The 15,494-nt window shown below is 46.6% G+C and overlaps 1 protein-coding gene and 1 pseudogene across 4 annotated transcripts in view; both read right to left on the bottom strand.

Annotated features, from left to right (window-relative positions):
- Positions 1-15,494, bottom strand: part of ZDHHC14 (zDHHC palmitoyltransferase 14) — a 272,945-nt gene that overhangs the window by 19,250 nt on the left and 238,201 nt on the right. For all 4 annotated transcript variants that reach the window (XM_077898268.1, XM_077898249.1, XM_077898275.1 and 1 more), the window contains exons 6-7: positions 3,023-3,125; positions 1,810-1,919 (exon numbers count right to left, since the gene is read on the bottom strand). In XM_077898268.1, coding sequence (XP_077754394.1) covers positions 1,810-1,919; positions 3,023-3,125 — 213 coding nt within the window. The remainder of the gene's footprint in view (positions 1-1,809; positions 1,920-3,022; positions 3,126-15,494) is intronic.
- On the bottom strand, positions 12,668-13,832 carry LOC144294566 (protein SET pseudogene; annotated as a pseudogene).

The raw sequence follows: 15,494 nt of genomic DNA, 5'->3' as shown, positions 1-15,494 counted from the left end.
TTATGCTCCTCCAAGGCCTCTAGCCTGGGCTTCATCGCCTGAGCCCACAGTCCGCAAATAAATGCATGCTGGTAGGAAACAAAGCCAAACTGTAAAAAAAAAAAAAAAAACCCAAGCATTTCCTGATGGATTTTCTGGCCTAAAGAGCTCTCAGAGGGATCCCTGGGTGGGTCTGGAGCTCTCTGGGGGACAGGCTGGCACCCCTCCAGGCATGTCTGACTCCCCTGTCCAAGGTGGTCCTCCCCCTCAAGTCCTGGGCTCTCCCTTCCTACAGCCCCTCCTCAGAGGAGGCCTCTGTGCGACAGGCCAGGGGCTCCTGATGGCCCTCATTCAGGAGGAGAGTAGCACGCTAGGCTCCCGATTTCCTGGGCCTAACCTAGAAAACAATCAATTTCTAATTACTCATAGTACCAGTAACATACCCTCAGTATCAATTAATATGTAGCCTCGGAATATATGCTTGGATTTTGTTTCTGGGGGGAGGGCAACACTCTTACTTCCTTAATGATATTTCACTGAGGCTTATAATAAAATCAAATTTGCATTCCATGAGCACGCATGGGCAATGACGGCCACGGAGGTACAAGTGCAGTGATGCTGCCTTGGAGATGCTCGCAGCAGGTTTGTGGAGTCTCTCCACTTATGCATTTAGAGGCCAAAAGGGAGGAAGTAGCGATGGTTTGGAAACTCATTCTAGAGACTCAGAATACCTGCTTAATAAATATGCTGGATGACTGATTAATCTGTTGAAAGGCTCTACAGGAGTGTCGACTCACAAATAATCAGTTGGGGATTGCATTTTGTACTTGTGTAATCCTGCCTGGGGGGCAGCATGCAGTGTTCCACACATGCTGGTTCTGATGCCAGGGGCCTGGGTTTGAGTCCTGACCAGGTGGCATTTACTAGCTCCGTGAACATGGGCACGTTTAGTAACCTCTCTGTGCCACTTTCCTCACCCACAAAATGGGGTATAATAGTACTTATCTCTTACAGAGCCATATTTTAAAAACAGATTCATATAGGGGTATCTGGGTGGCTCAGTCAGTTAAGCATCCAACTCTTGATTTTGGCTCCAGTCATGATCTCAGGGTTATGAGAGTGAGCCCCGAGTTAGGCTCCATGCTCAGTGTGGAGTCTGCTTGAGATTCTTTCTCCCTCTTCCTTTCCCCCTGCTTGCATGCACTCTCTCTCTCTCTAAATAAATAAAATCTTTAAAAGCTGATTCATATAAAGCACTTAAAACAGATCTAACACTGTTCATGAGTGTCAGCTACTGCCATCATAGTGCTGTCCTATTACTGTCACCACAATCTGGAAGCTTCAGCTCATGCTGATCTCTCCTGCTCAACTATTTTAGCATGTATATTCTATATAACTCAGCTCTTAGCACCCATTTCTCCAGGTTTTCTGATTGCTTCCTACACTGCATCCTGGCCTCCCTACTAAGCTAACCACAGCTCTGTGTTCATTACAGATGTTCAAGATGACTCAATAATTAATGCGAAGCATGATCCTCAGTTTCCCTATTTCAATCCTTAGGAGATTTTCCCTATCCTTGACACAAATTCAGTGAAAGAATAGAAAAGATGGCAGGAACAGCACGATAAACTGAGCCAGATTTCTATTTTACTAGGGCCACGACGCTGTGCATGAAGCCGACCACTGGCCCGGCGGTCATCCAGAGCGTGTGATCAAATCTAACAGTGGGTTTTGTGGCCGGGTCTCTACCTTGTAAGGCCTGTGCTGCCACAGCTAATTTGTTGGCTTTCCCCAGGTCCACTAAAGAGCATGACGCTCTCCAAATCTCACCTTGGAGAGATGGGCCCACACAGGGCAACACAGCAATTTGTAAAGATATTCCCGTAGCTGTAGGGATTGTAATTCTCTTTGCCTCTTTTATTTGACCAAGATCCTTTAATCTGAAAGAAAAGGAGAGTCAATAACACCAATGCCACAGTTTAGGTGAATTGGATTGTAAGAAGCTCATAAAGAATGCAAATCATATTTACTCATTTCTTTGATAGGAGAAACTGAAGCATTTTCACAAGGAAAACTGACATTTACCCCAACCTTGGAAACATCCCCAAACAGCAGGTCAAATGAGGGGGAAAGTAACATTCTTTGGGGACAATGATCTCTTGTGTCTACTACATGGTATACCAGCAGCTCAGCTCACAGAAGCCCATGGAGGTTTTTCTCAGATTCACAGCTGGCGTGCTCAACAGCCATGAAACGGATGGTGGCCAAGAGTTAACTGGGCTCCCCCAACTGCCAACTGCCAGCCTGCCTGAATCCGGCCTCACAATGTCACTGAAATAATTTCACAGGTTCAAATATCCACAGTTACGAAATAAAGATAACTCCATTAATTTCTTAATTCACGTATCATCAAGCCTTTAAGGCAATCTGACTGAATCTGAGGCATTTAATCGCTGTACTGACAGAAACTTCTGTCACAACCTAAATATTCAGAACAAAGAGGACCAGGCCAATGAGCAACATTTCCAACATCATGTTTCCTGTTCTTATCCCTCCTCTCCGGCCACATTAGGTCTAGGCAGATAATCCTGGACAAAACATTAAACTCTGGGTCGGGGCGGCCTCTTCCAAAAATGAGACGGAAGTGTTAAAGGTGAGAGGTGGATTCATTCGTTCACCCCCTGCATGTCAGCCACTGTCTCTCTCCAGGGGATGTGTGACATGCGACTCACAAAACTACTGGAAAGGAAGAGAAGATAATCTCCTCCACTAGTGTTTGGAATTGGGTGTCACTTTGCAGGCCTCAGGATCTAAGGGACATGGTCAGAAAGTAGGACAATCCAGAGATTCCCAACTGGGAATCATGGAGGCCAACGTAGGAAGATGCTTCTACCTCACAATCTTGGCTCTCGGAGGCTCGCTCTGGAACGGGATGTGCAGAAGGCCCTGGCCCCCAAGCCCTCCTCCCCTCTCCCCCTCCGCCTCTGGACACAGACACCCCCACCCCCACCCCCACCCCGACCCCGGCCCACCAGGAACTTACATCTTCATTGGTGGTCTGGTTGGAGCTGATCAGGTACGTGTGGAAGCCCGACAGGCCGACTATAGACCAGACGGAGAAGAAGCACACCACAGCCTCCAGCACAGTGGCCCGGAGTCAAGGAGCAGAACGGGGAAGGCAGGGAAAGCTCTCGGGGTGTCTGAGGAGCCGGGATGGCGCGAGGCTTCGACGGGAAACACCCACAGACACTCCCTCAGGCCTGTCAGTCTGTCTGGTTTCACGTCAGGGCTGTCCCTAAGCCAGAGGAGCATCCTTCAGGGCCAGCCCCGCGGCCTCTCTCTTCCAGCTCCACCTCACTGGTGCTCAGGGAGCGATCACTGGGCTCCCTGAACGTTGCCTGTTTACTTCCTCACGGCTGGCCGTTCCCCTGGGCGTCACCCCACCTGCCCTTTGCCTTTCCCCGCAACACACTGTGCAGCCAGCAAAGCCGGGGGGAGGCTGGCGGGAGCCGGCAGCGGCCCAGGCCGCCAAGGGAAGGCTCGACGCTGAACATCACCGCAATCCCAGGCTTTAATCTCGCCTTCTGAATACCGAGGACTGTTGTGTCAACGGGTCTCTCCCCCGGCTTGATGCTGAGGGTGTGGGGAACTGTCACAGTTGGCAGTGAGGTGCGGTCCCGGCCACCGGCAACTATAAGCCTGGGCAGGCCTTATCTTCATGGCTTTCTCTCTCCCTGGATGGTCCCTTCACCAGCTGGTGGCTGCCCACCCGCACCTATGGTTGGGCTTCGGAGTCAGTGGGGGCATTTCTCAGAGTGGCATCAGGGTGAGGTGTATCTTTACTTACGAGGACCCCTTAGCCCGCCCGACACATAAGGCTATTTTCAGCTATTTGGTGGGCAACTAGGAAATGTGGATGTTGACCGACCAGACACTGAGCGATGAGGAGTTCAGAGTTCCACAAGATGCTCTATCACCGGAGGAGAGAAAGTGTGGTATTCTTCAACAGAGGAGATAAATCAACCCAGACTTTGGCAATTTGAAAGGACTAGAGAATTTTTCTGTCCCAAAAATGTTTATAAAATTCTATTTACAAGATACAGATGTTTCTCAGGGAAAAAAAATATCCATCATACGTCTGGGAGTTGCATCCCCCATCGTTAAGTTACAGGCCGGAGAAGCAAATACCCACGCGTTCTCGATGCTCCCACGGATTGAAGCCATAGATCATGCTGTAATACATCGCCATTGATTTTTTTTTTTTTTAGGATTGGGTATAATTCATCTTTAGGCCATAGAAATGAATATCATATTCAGTACAGTGTCATAATCGGCCATGTCATTATTAATAAATACCATCGTCTGGGGTGGCATATAAAAATAAGAGAAATGAACAGGCTCCTGCCCTGACTTTCCACATCAGGATAAACTGCTGGCTCTGCTCTTGGAGAGGCAGAAAAACACTTTACTCTCCTAAGGTTTAAACTTCTAGAAACCGCAAGCACTCAGGAAAGCACCACTCTGAAATTAAATGGGTATCTGAAGAGGAGAAGAATGTGCTGCTGCCAGCTAGCTAAGACGAAAACAGCCCAGAGCACCCAGAGTCTTACAGATGCCAACCACTGTGCTCCTGGTGGGCCCCGTCTGTTCCTCAGGGAGGCAGGCAGGAGGTAAACAAAAGGGAGGGGTAGTTACATCACTTGAGAAGAGGAAAGTAAGTTGGAATTTTGGAAAAGCAGGTAAGTATGGATAAGTAGGGAGGATCTGTGGGGGGCGAGAGAGAAGCAGACCCCACCCCAGGGCTGCCACCAGCCTGCGCACCCTTTTCATTTCTCCCAGGGTTGTTTGGGTAGGCAAGTGGTGATGAAGGGGGGTTTCGGGGACACATGGGGACACACGGATGGTGGCCCTTGTAGCAAAGATGGTCTCATTCTCAACTGGCTTCTCAAGGTGAGGGCTCACAGATGCCCCTCTTCTGACCATCCCAGCCCCCGTTTCGGGACAGACTGGGGAGGCAAGTCACACGGGGTTTGAAAGCAGAGGTGAAGTGGAGTGCAGGGAAAAGACAAGAGCTAGAAAGATCAGAGAGGAGGGGACACATGACAGAAGAGAAAGGATCAGGGTAGAAAAGGGAATAAAGAATGAAAGCAAAAGGTTTACTTGCTGAATAATACAGGCAGAGCCGAACTTCTGTCTCAGAAGTACTTTAGGTGTCTCTAAAAGTTTACGATCCAGGTAGAACGATGGTGATGTCAAAATATACATATGCGTGTATATGTATGCGTGCATATGCGTGAACCATATAAAAACTGGCGTGTCAAAGCGGAGGAGGATCACAGCATTTAGGGTGGCTACCGCTTGTGTTCTGGCTGCTGTTCCATTTGCAATGCCACTTAAAACGATCACTCCTCAAAGGAGGCATTGTTACCAGTGGACACAGAACTTTAAAGGCTTATAGCTCCAAAAATAAACTTGCAGTTTTCTATATTATCTTGTGAGCATTAGAGGCGATTTATAAATAGCAGAATGCAGTTGCATGGTTAGCTCACAGCTGTGTCAAAATGACATGAATTCAAGGCAGGATGCAGGATGCAGCCCACCTGCGCTTGCCACTGATAGCGGATCCCTCCCCCCCACCGTGTGTCTTAAGGAGTCGTCACCATCATCATAACCACTTGTGGCTGGTGTGTGTCTGGCTACGTGTCAGGTGGTACTCCAAAGGCTTCCCATGGATTAACTCACTATTGATCCTCAGTGACCCAGGGAGAAGTGTGATTCCCAATTACCCAATAGGGAAACTGAGGCAGAGAGCAGTTCAGTACTTTGCTTGAGAAATCACAAAGCTGGGGATGGACCCCTGGAAGTGTGGTTGTGTCAGTGCAACAGAAAAGCCGTGGGCTGGATCCTTTCCTATTCCCGCTGAGGGCCCAGTGGCTCTAGGCTGACTATAACCCCTTACTGGGGGAGGTAGGGACCCTCCTTGTCACAGATTAGTGACCCTATGGCAGCTTGAGTAGACCACAACCCTTCAACTTCACTCTTAGGCTGGGGGACAAATATTTAAACAACACATCTTCTCACTGACTCGAAAGACAGATGTTGACAATATCTACGCCATTATAAGATCAATATAAATTTCTCTTGAATGTATCAAAACCCATTTACTGAGATTTTTAAAAGGGGAAATGAGGGAAAAACATGCCAATTCCACTAAGAGCCAATTTAATAAGCCGTTGGATGTTTATTGCTGCTGAGATGGTTCCAAATTATAGCAGTTACCATGGCCAGCTTCTGTCTCCCTCCAACCCCCAGTAAGACAGTGAGCTACTGCTGAGGCCAAGGGGGTGTCATTAAATTCCCTGTAGCTCCTAGCCCATGATGTTGCATATCGAAGTACTCACTAGATAGCTGTGGGATGCAAAACCCTGAAAAATGATGATGGGCAGACACGTCTCCATTGAGTTTCTGCACCATCCTAGGGGTGCCCGCTCTGTGCCTTTTTGTGGAACCAGCCCTGCATTTAGGACAGAAGCGGTGGGGAAGGATTCACTCCCTGCCCTAAGGAAGTAAGGGTCCGTTTGCCTGTGGGAAGTTAAGCAAGGTGAGAGTCCCTTGCATACACGTGGGAAGAGTGTTGGGTTGGACAGCATGGTGGGGGCATCTCAGTATTTGGAAAATCACAAAAGGTGAGAGATCATGGAACTAAAGATTTTTTAACCTTTCTGGATCCCCCCTCTTTTCTCAGAAAAAATGCACACGTAATTATTTCCTTATAATTTCAGGAGTTTTACAAACTCCCCTGACACCTCTCCATAGATACACAAGGACCTGTTAAGATGTCCTGATTTATTTTAATCCCTAATTTTACAGGTAGGAAGCTGAGTCCCGGAGAAGTCAAGCCTCTTATAAAAACTCACACAGTAGTTCATGGTAGAACTAAACTAGAACTTGGTCTCCAGAACTTCTAGGACACAAAGAACCCTTCCCAAGGCCCCATGTGATGGCAGTGTCACAAGACAGGCTGTCATCTGGGGGCTCGGAGCATACAGCAACAAGGCTGAGACCACCACGCTCATTATTCTCATGGTCTTTGTCTCTCTTAGTATGTCACCAGCCATCTTTCCATTTTCCAGCAAGCAGGCTGGTGATGGTATTTTTTGCCAAATCCAGATAATAGTTTATTTTAAGAAGTCTGTGTTTCATGTGCATTTCTTCACTGACCCAAACCCCCTGGATTCCAGAATGGTGGGAGAAGCCAAGTCCAGGAGCTGCCTCTTCTTGAGCACTGAGCTTACGAGGCTCTGGGGGGCACTTCTCTATGGAGCCAGAGCCCTCCAGCATTTTAATATGCTTCAGGTCTCTGTCGTGGGTTCTGATGTTTAAAATGTAAGAAACCAATGTTCTTGGTAATCTTTTTTCTCCCCTAAAAATTACAGTAAATTCGGCAATGCTTCCTTACAGGAAGAGTTTTGATGGAAGAGTGGGTATCAGCAAGATTTCCCTTTCTTCTCCAGATTTAGCGTCTATGTCAGCATTTAATGCTTGTAAATATTTGGGTTCAGGAATTTGTCAGCATGTTTTCCTCATCCATCGGATGGGGAAATTCTTAGAGATGGGAAAATACAGCTTGTGTCCCCCTCACCCGAGTGCCATCTCTGTGTTTGGGGTGGGGTCTTCACATCTAAGTGATTCATGTGACAGACACATGGGAAGTCATGGAGACCCTTCAGTCTGGATCACGTGAACATCATCTCTCATTCTCTGAAATCCTTTTGTCCTACATTCTTTAATACTGAGAAATAAAGGTGCATGTTCTCCCCAATTAATCTATGAAGTCACTGTAATTCCCATCAAAATTCCAACTGGAATTTTAAAAGAGAAATTAGACAAACTGACTCTAAAATTCATCACAGAGAGAAAATGTGCAAGAATGGGTAAGAAAACTTGGGGGGAAAATCAAGGGTTAGGGGATGGGAGGAGAACGTTTAGTAAACAAAAGGAGGTGAGAGTGTGAAAGAGACGTGTGGGCAAGTAGAGGTACTGAAGGCATTTCAAATTAGGGGCAGAAGAATACACTGGTGGTTCTCAAAATGTGGCCCGTGGAACCTTAGGGTCCCTGAGATACTTCAGGGAAACCCCCAGGTCAGAGCGATTTTCCTATCGATGCTATTCTCTCCTTTGAGGGCTTCATCTAGAGGCTGCATGACGCAAGACTCATGTCCTCGCTCTCAGCAAAATAGGATGACTGCTGGTGCATTCTGTGTTTTAAAAATTTCTCAGCTAGTTTTAAACATGACCTCTAGAAATTTATATATATATATTTAAGATATCTAAATACTCGTCAACAGAAGCATACACTATGGTTCCTTTGCCTTCTGAAATTCTATATATATATAGAAATATATATATATCTCTATAATCTACATAAACAGAAGCTCTTTGGGTCCTCAATAATTTTTAAGAGTAAAAGAGTCCTGAGATCAAAAAGTTTGAGAACTGCCAGAATAGAATAGTGAGCATTACTGGGACACATCACTAAACATTTGGGAAAAATAAAGTGAGAATTTTAGTAAACACACACACAATCAGATTACAGAGAATTTACTCTAACTGAAGAAATAAAATATAAAAGAGGAAAAGAAAGGAAATAGTCTTACAATTTGGAAGTAGAAATATAAGTTACAAAATCTAGGAGTCATTATAGTCAATCTATAAAACTTATAGATTGATTTCATTAAAAAGTTAACCTTTTTTTGTATTAAAATTAAGTTAAAAGGTAACTGACAAGTTGGGAGAAAAATATTGGCAAGAGATATTAAATGGTTATTGTTGAGAATAAAGAACATATTAATAGGAAAAGAACACAGAACCGGATTACAAAATGGACAGAATACGGACTGGCATGTTGTGGCAATGGAAAAAAAGTCAACGAGCAGGAAAATAAGCACAGGTGACTATTATCCAGAAAATGGAAATTAAAACAATGATTTATTTCCCCCCCAACGAACTAGCAAAAGTCACAGAACCGATGACATCCAATGTGGGTAAAGGTGTGAGGAACTAGGAGGACAAATTGGTACCACCCCTTTAGGGGACAATGTGGCATGCCTCATTAACTTCCATCTCAGAGATTCCACATTTAGCTGTCAATCCTGCAGAAACACTACTTGTGTGTAAGGAGACATGTGCAAGAGCACTCACTGCCTCATTTTTTAAGCAGTAAAAAAAATTAAGAAATCCAAGTACTCATCAACAGAAGCATACACTATGGTTCCTCTGCCTTCTGAAATTCTCTAAAGCAATTGAGAAAAAATGAGGTAGATCCACATGTTGACACGGAAGTTATCTTCAGGAAATATTTAAAAATCAAACCATTGGATAATGCAAAGATTATGACCCTTTTTAGATAGAAACTGTCCCTGCAACAGTATATTGTTATGTGTATGGATTCCTAGAATACCACCTGGGAAGACCCACAAAAACAGACAATTCTTACAAAACGATGGAGGAACGGTCAAGAGCAGCGCTCCTTTTTTTACTCTTATGTTTCCATTTGAAATCTTTTACAGTGAGAGTATGGTCTTGTTATCCTTGAGTGATTTAAGAAACCCGACACCATCCTCCCCCACTTTGTGACCTCATGAGAGGTCATCTGATGCTTATTCTTCATGGGATTCCCTCAGTCTGACTGGCTAGGGGCAGCAGGAAAGCATCTTGGTTCCCTGCGTGGGGAGAGGGGCTGGTGGTGGGGAGATCCGGACTCGAGTTCTGGCAATACCACTGAGCACAAATTGAGGTCATGTGACCCTTCAGTGCAGGCCCAGCTGTCGGGACCTAAGGACACCTGTCCTACCTATTTTCTGGGGTCCCTCCGAGGATCCACAGATAGGGGGATAGGAGGGTTTGTCCTGAAAGCCGAGTGTAGCTAGCAAAGACCTGTGCTGCCTTCATGAATCGTGCAATGGGCAGTAGGGCGTCCCTCCTTTCTGAGAGCACTGAGCCACCCGCAAGCCTACTACCAAATTCCATTAAAACAGAACCATGCCCATTAGGCCATCGGTGCCTTTCAGACAGTGTACCTCGAAATGAATGCAAATTTGGGATAAAACGGCTCTCCATCAAAAGCCTCCACACACATAGAATCAATTACTGTTTGATTTACCAACCACTGAAGACTCCCGCTCGTTCGGGAGCGCTGAACAATAAGTCATGATTAAAAATGACTGTAATCCTTTTAATTGGATGTTAATGCCATTTCATTGCAATGCTTGTTGATCACGGGGCTTCCCCTCTCGGGCTCCTCCTCCGATGACGCGGGTGGCCTGGGGTCCCCTCCCTGTGGGGCTCTAGCAGACCCTCAAAGCCGGTGAGCCGGAGGCGTAGCCACGTGGCTCTCCTGGCACCACGTGACTGGTTCCCCATTTCTTATGAGGTTGTAGCCCTGTCACTGCAGGCTCATGACTTTTTCACCTTTCTATATTTCATGCAAGGAACCAAGGAGGATCCAAAAGTTGCTCTAGCCTCACGTGGAGGTTCCCAGGGGGTCATCTCTTAGTTCTGCTTCTAAATATATTTCAAATAGGACTAATTTCTCCCAAAGCCAGCGCTAGCTATCTCCCTTTTCTGTTGTGTCCTCTTTCCCCTGGACACCCAGGGCTGAACCCTCAGAATGGGCTCTGAAACCCCCTCCTGTCCCCTCTGCAGTACTGATCTGATTGCCTAGCTGTCAGCTGAGCTGTCCCCTTGTCACCCATTCCAATTTTGGGGGTCTTTCCCCTGCAAAAGTCTCCTCCCTCCCTCCGTGTGTTCCCTGCTGCAAGATGAATTCTTAAGAACACAATAATAACAAAACCCAGCTGCGATGAGTTCATTCACCTGCCAAAGCTGTAATCTGGTCCCACTCCTCACAGGTACACGATGAGGTAGGGGCCCTTCCCTTCCTGGGAGCACTCTTGACCGCCACCCCCCAACCAGGGCTGAGCTATCACAGCACCCTCCCGCTATACCCACTGTGTGCATGAGTCCCAAGTGCATCTGTGTACTTATACCATCTGGGCAGAGGGCCCGTTGACTGGAAGCACCTTTGAACTGCTGTAGCCAGCACCCTGCAGACCCTGCTGAGCGATGAACACACCCTAGTGAACACAAAGCTGGCTCCAGCCCTACGGGGACACCAGGCTCTTGGCCTTGCTCAGGCTCTTGGCCCTGCTTGGGACCTCGCCCCTCCATGTCCTGTTGGAACTTGCCTCATCTTTCCAAGCCCCGTGCAGACACCACCTGCCAAAGCTTTTCCTGATTTCCCTGCACGAGGCCCTTCTGGACCTCCACCCCCACCTCGAGCATGCTCTGATCCTTGACACCACTTAAGACTTACACTGCTTTTCAGAAATCCGAGTCATCCACCAGATCTTGGCATCAACAGATGCTCGTCAAGAAGAATGAATCAGCCTGCCCACCCTCGCTGCTCTGCCCTCTTTGACAGAAGGGCGGGTGTATCCTTCTCCACTTTGTAACCATGGCAGATTTCGCACGTAGTGGGTGTTCGGTTGAATGGTCTTGAGGGAAACAGATGCCCAGTGGACCTTCTCTGTTGGAACCTGTCCGGCTGTGTGGACGGAAGACTGAGTGCCATCCTTTGTGGAGAACACTCTCCTTTTGTCTCTCCCTGGAGAAGGCCAGGCATTCCCGAGAGTCTGTAGCACCTAGCCACCACTGCCTCTGCTCATCTGAGGCTGAGATGAGAAGGAGGAAATGGCCCCAGGCCACTGGGAGATAGGGAGAGAGGTGGAGGGAGGGCTGGCCAGGGCTCTGAGGCCCGGGTGCCTTCCTTGCCCTCACTCACCACGGGTGGGCTCTGGGGTGGGCTTGCTGGCTCTTCCCTGCGTGTCCTCCTCCTCCTCCTCCTCCTCCTCCTCCTCCTCCAAACTCTGTCCACTCAAACTAGACACCGTCCAGTCCAGACTACGTACTAAGTGAGCTGATGGGTTCCTTTCTCCTGAGGTCCTGCTGTTGTCACACAGGCCCCATGAGGCACTTCAGTTATTTCCATCATTTGTGCCAGTATTTCTGAGAAGTTGTCTCGATTAGTTGTTAATTAGCCACCTGTGTTTCTAATTTCTCTCATTTCCTCCACAACATGGCTTTTAGTTGGATATTTTGCAGTAAATCCACTGGGAGAAAAACCTTTGCCTGTGTCCTGATTCCTCATCAGGATATTTTGACACCACGGTCAGGAGATCAGATGGGAGGCCACTGAAAAATTTTAAACTTAAGTTACTTTCTTGCCCGAGAACACTCAACAGGGTCACGGTGCAGCGGCTACATGGGACTCCAGTCCGGTGCTCAGGCAACGCCCCAGAAAATCTCTTGTTTTAAGAACTTGGTGTGGTATGGACTCCTGCTCCACACAGACAACAGGGCTGGAGAGGATGAGCTCAGGGCAGCAGGGTCGTCAGCCAGGGAACAGTCTCCATGAGTAGTTTTTTGTGTGTGTGTGTGTACACATTTAGTTTTATTGTAACAAAGCAACTTGTACACTTTTAACGTTTCAAACTGAGTATCTTTCCTTTCCAGTGAAACAAAAAGAAAATTTAAAAATAAACAGGAACAAAATTACAATAGAGAATGTCAATTCCAAATAAGATCCTACAGGTTCTGCTGATTCTCCCATCGAGTGGCAGGGCTCAAGTCATCATTAGGAGAGTTTTATTTTAAAAGTGTCATCTTAAACTGCAAGGATGTCCGTTAAACATCACAATTAAACATGCCAAAGGAGAAGCCATGTTGTCAAAATGCCCACTTAACCCACCCAAACATCTCAAACCCACCCTTTGCTGACCTTCTATAACCCCATTTTTTTTAAGTTTTTTTTTTCTTTTTTTAAACAAGAAAAAGTAGACAGGTACATGTTGGTAAATGCTAACTGTCCATATTCACATAGAGACACAGTGTAATCTCTGAGCCCAATATACAGAGAAAGGAGGAATAAAGCTAGAATTCTATGCACTACTACACAGGGGCCTAGCACCCTCCAGCTTACAGCAGAGCTAAGGGAGCAGAAGGTTTTTCTTTTTTTCCCACAGAGCACGGTGGTGTTGAGTCCATAAAGTTTTTGTTGAGACAGGAAGGAATAAAAATGAATTTGGAACAGAAAGGGGTAGAGATTCTTTTCCCGCTGTATTCTGCTCCAAAGTATTTCCCCCCAAAATAAGTTGAGAACAATGGTATAAAGGGAGAGAAAAGAGACTTCAAAAAACAGGGCGAATGAGCACAACCAGGGGGGGGGGGCGGTAAGAGATGCAACTTGCTCCCAGGGACTGGAGAAAATTAAAAAAGGAAGGTTGGAATCCATCAGTGTTCCATTAGTCATCTTCTCCTTCATCCTCCTCTCCTTCCTCCCCCTCATTATCATCTTCATCTTCTTCACCTTCATCCTCATCTCCTTCTTCATCAATATCTTCCAATCCTTCTTCTTCTTCATCATCATCATCATCTTCTTCTCCTTCTCCTTCTTCATCATCCATATCAGGAACCAAGTAGTACTGTAATGGATTTGGCCAAATATCATCTTTGATGACCTCTCCTAACTCATCTGCACCTGCATCAGAATGGTCAGTAAACCAGGTGAAGAAGCTCTCTGGTTCCTCGTGCTGTCTCTTCCTGCTGGCTTTATTCTGCATTTGACTTGAACGTTTTGTCAAATCCTTTCCAGATTTCCATTTGATTTCAGTGGACTTTGATGATGGATCACCACTCTCATTCAGATGAAATTCTTTGGAGAGAACTTTATTTTCGAAGTAAGAGCTTTCGTCAAAATAAAAATCTATTCTGTAACCTGATTTAATATCTTCAAATCAGCCTCATCATCAGAAATCTACCACCTCCAAAGAGACTCCCAAACTCTCAGGGCCTCAGCAATGGGAGGGAGCTTGGAGGTATTAACATGATCTGATGCTAGAACCTCCTACCACACCGGCTGGCATGATCCACCCTTTTGCGGGCCACCCCTAGTCTCTGTGACCTCATTGTTGCCCCAGTGGTGAGAACCCCTTTCTCTGGGAGCTGAAAACAGCCCCTTGGAAACACTGCCTGGCCATCCCCTACCACTTCCAAAACCACACGGGTGTCCCCAGGAAAGGCAGGAGCCCAAAATACTGAACAGATATCCTAATGGGATCCAGCTTTACCACACATAGATTATCACTAATAACCAGAACTTAATATTTTTTCAAAAACACAGCACAACCTCATAGAACCCAAAGCATGTTTTTACTTCTGGAATACAAATTCATGATAAATCACCAGACCTCAATGCTTCTTATTAGACCCACTTGATAGAAGGAGGGATTCTTCTTCAAAGCAGGTATTGAAAACAGAGAAAACCCATCAGCACAGAGAGCCTGTAGGCAGTCATAGCAATCAGGGGAGGAGTGGCCAGTGGCACATGAAACAATTAATGTTCTTTGTAATTAAAAAAAAACCCCAGCACCTCACTTTTTAGTATGGATAAGTCCGATGTTCCTAAAGTTTTCCACCGCTTCCAGAAGGAGTGAAGAAGATTCAAATTGGGACTGCTATTCAGGCTGCTCCCATCATCTCCCCACCCATCTCTATCCTGCTGGGCTGCTGTGCTGTCACATTCCCCCTGGCATCTTGCTCTTGGTCCCCAATTTTCTCTGGGAGAAAATCAGACAGTCTTTATGTCAGCTCTGGTAGCTGCCCTGGGATATTCTGGCTTCAGCCTTCAGCTTTAGGTCACCTTTTTACCAGCAGGAGCCCAATATGACAGTGGATTAAAAAGTGCCACAAAATCTGACTTCAGGAGAGGACACACACACACATACACACACACGCACTGTGTGTGTGTGTACATATATACATATACATATATATGTACACACACATACACCATATATGTGATATGTGTGTATGTCTGTGTACATATATACTAACCCATCAACTCTGTCCGCCCCCCTCCTAGAGTGACACAAAGGTTGAAAAGGAAGGGGGGACAGACATAGACTCAGAAGTGAGCTGGATCATTAGAGAGCTTCATGGATGGGTCTAGAAAGAAATCCTCTTAAATCAGCCTGCACTTGAATGCCTGATTCCAGGGCACCTCCTCCTCAAAGGCCTGTGGGGCTGACAGAACAGGGACCCCCCAAAGACGTCCTAATCCTTGGCATCTGTGAATATAACCTATATGGCAAAAGGGAGTTGTATACTGGAGGTCACAGACCCTGAGATGGGAAGATTATCCTGAATTCTCAGGTTGCGGCTACTCTTTAAAAAGTAGAGAGCTTTTCTGGCTGAGGTCAGAGTGATGGGTGGAAGAGAAGCAGGAGAGCTTCAAAGTGTGGGAGGGACCTGACCCGTTGCTGCTGGCTTTGAAGAGCAAGGAAGAAATGAATCAGAGAAAGCAGCAAAGAAAGGGGCCTTAGTCCTGTAGCCCACGAACTTGGTCAACCACCTGAACCAGCCCAAGAGAGGATCCCCCCTGCAGCTTCTGGATAAGA

The sequence above is a fragment of the Canis aureus genome, chromosome 1 (genome assembly GCF_053574225.1).
Source record: "Canis aureus isolate CA01 chromosome 1, VMU_Caureus_v.1.0, whole genome shotgun sequence".
NCBI classification, from domain to species: Eukaryota; Metazoa; Chordata; class Mammalia; order Carnivora; family Canidae; genus Canis; species Canis aureus.
Note: the sequence above shows the minus strand (reverse complement) of the source record. Positions and strands in the feature narration are given on the sequence as shown.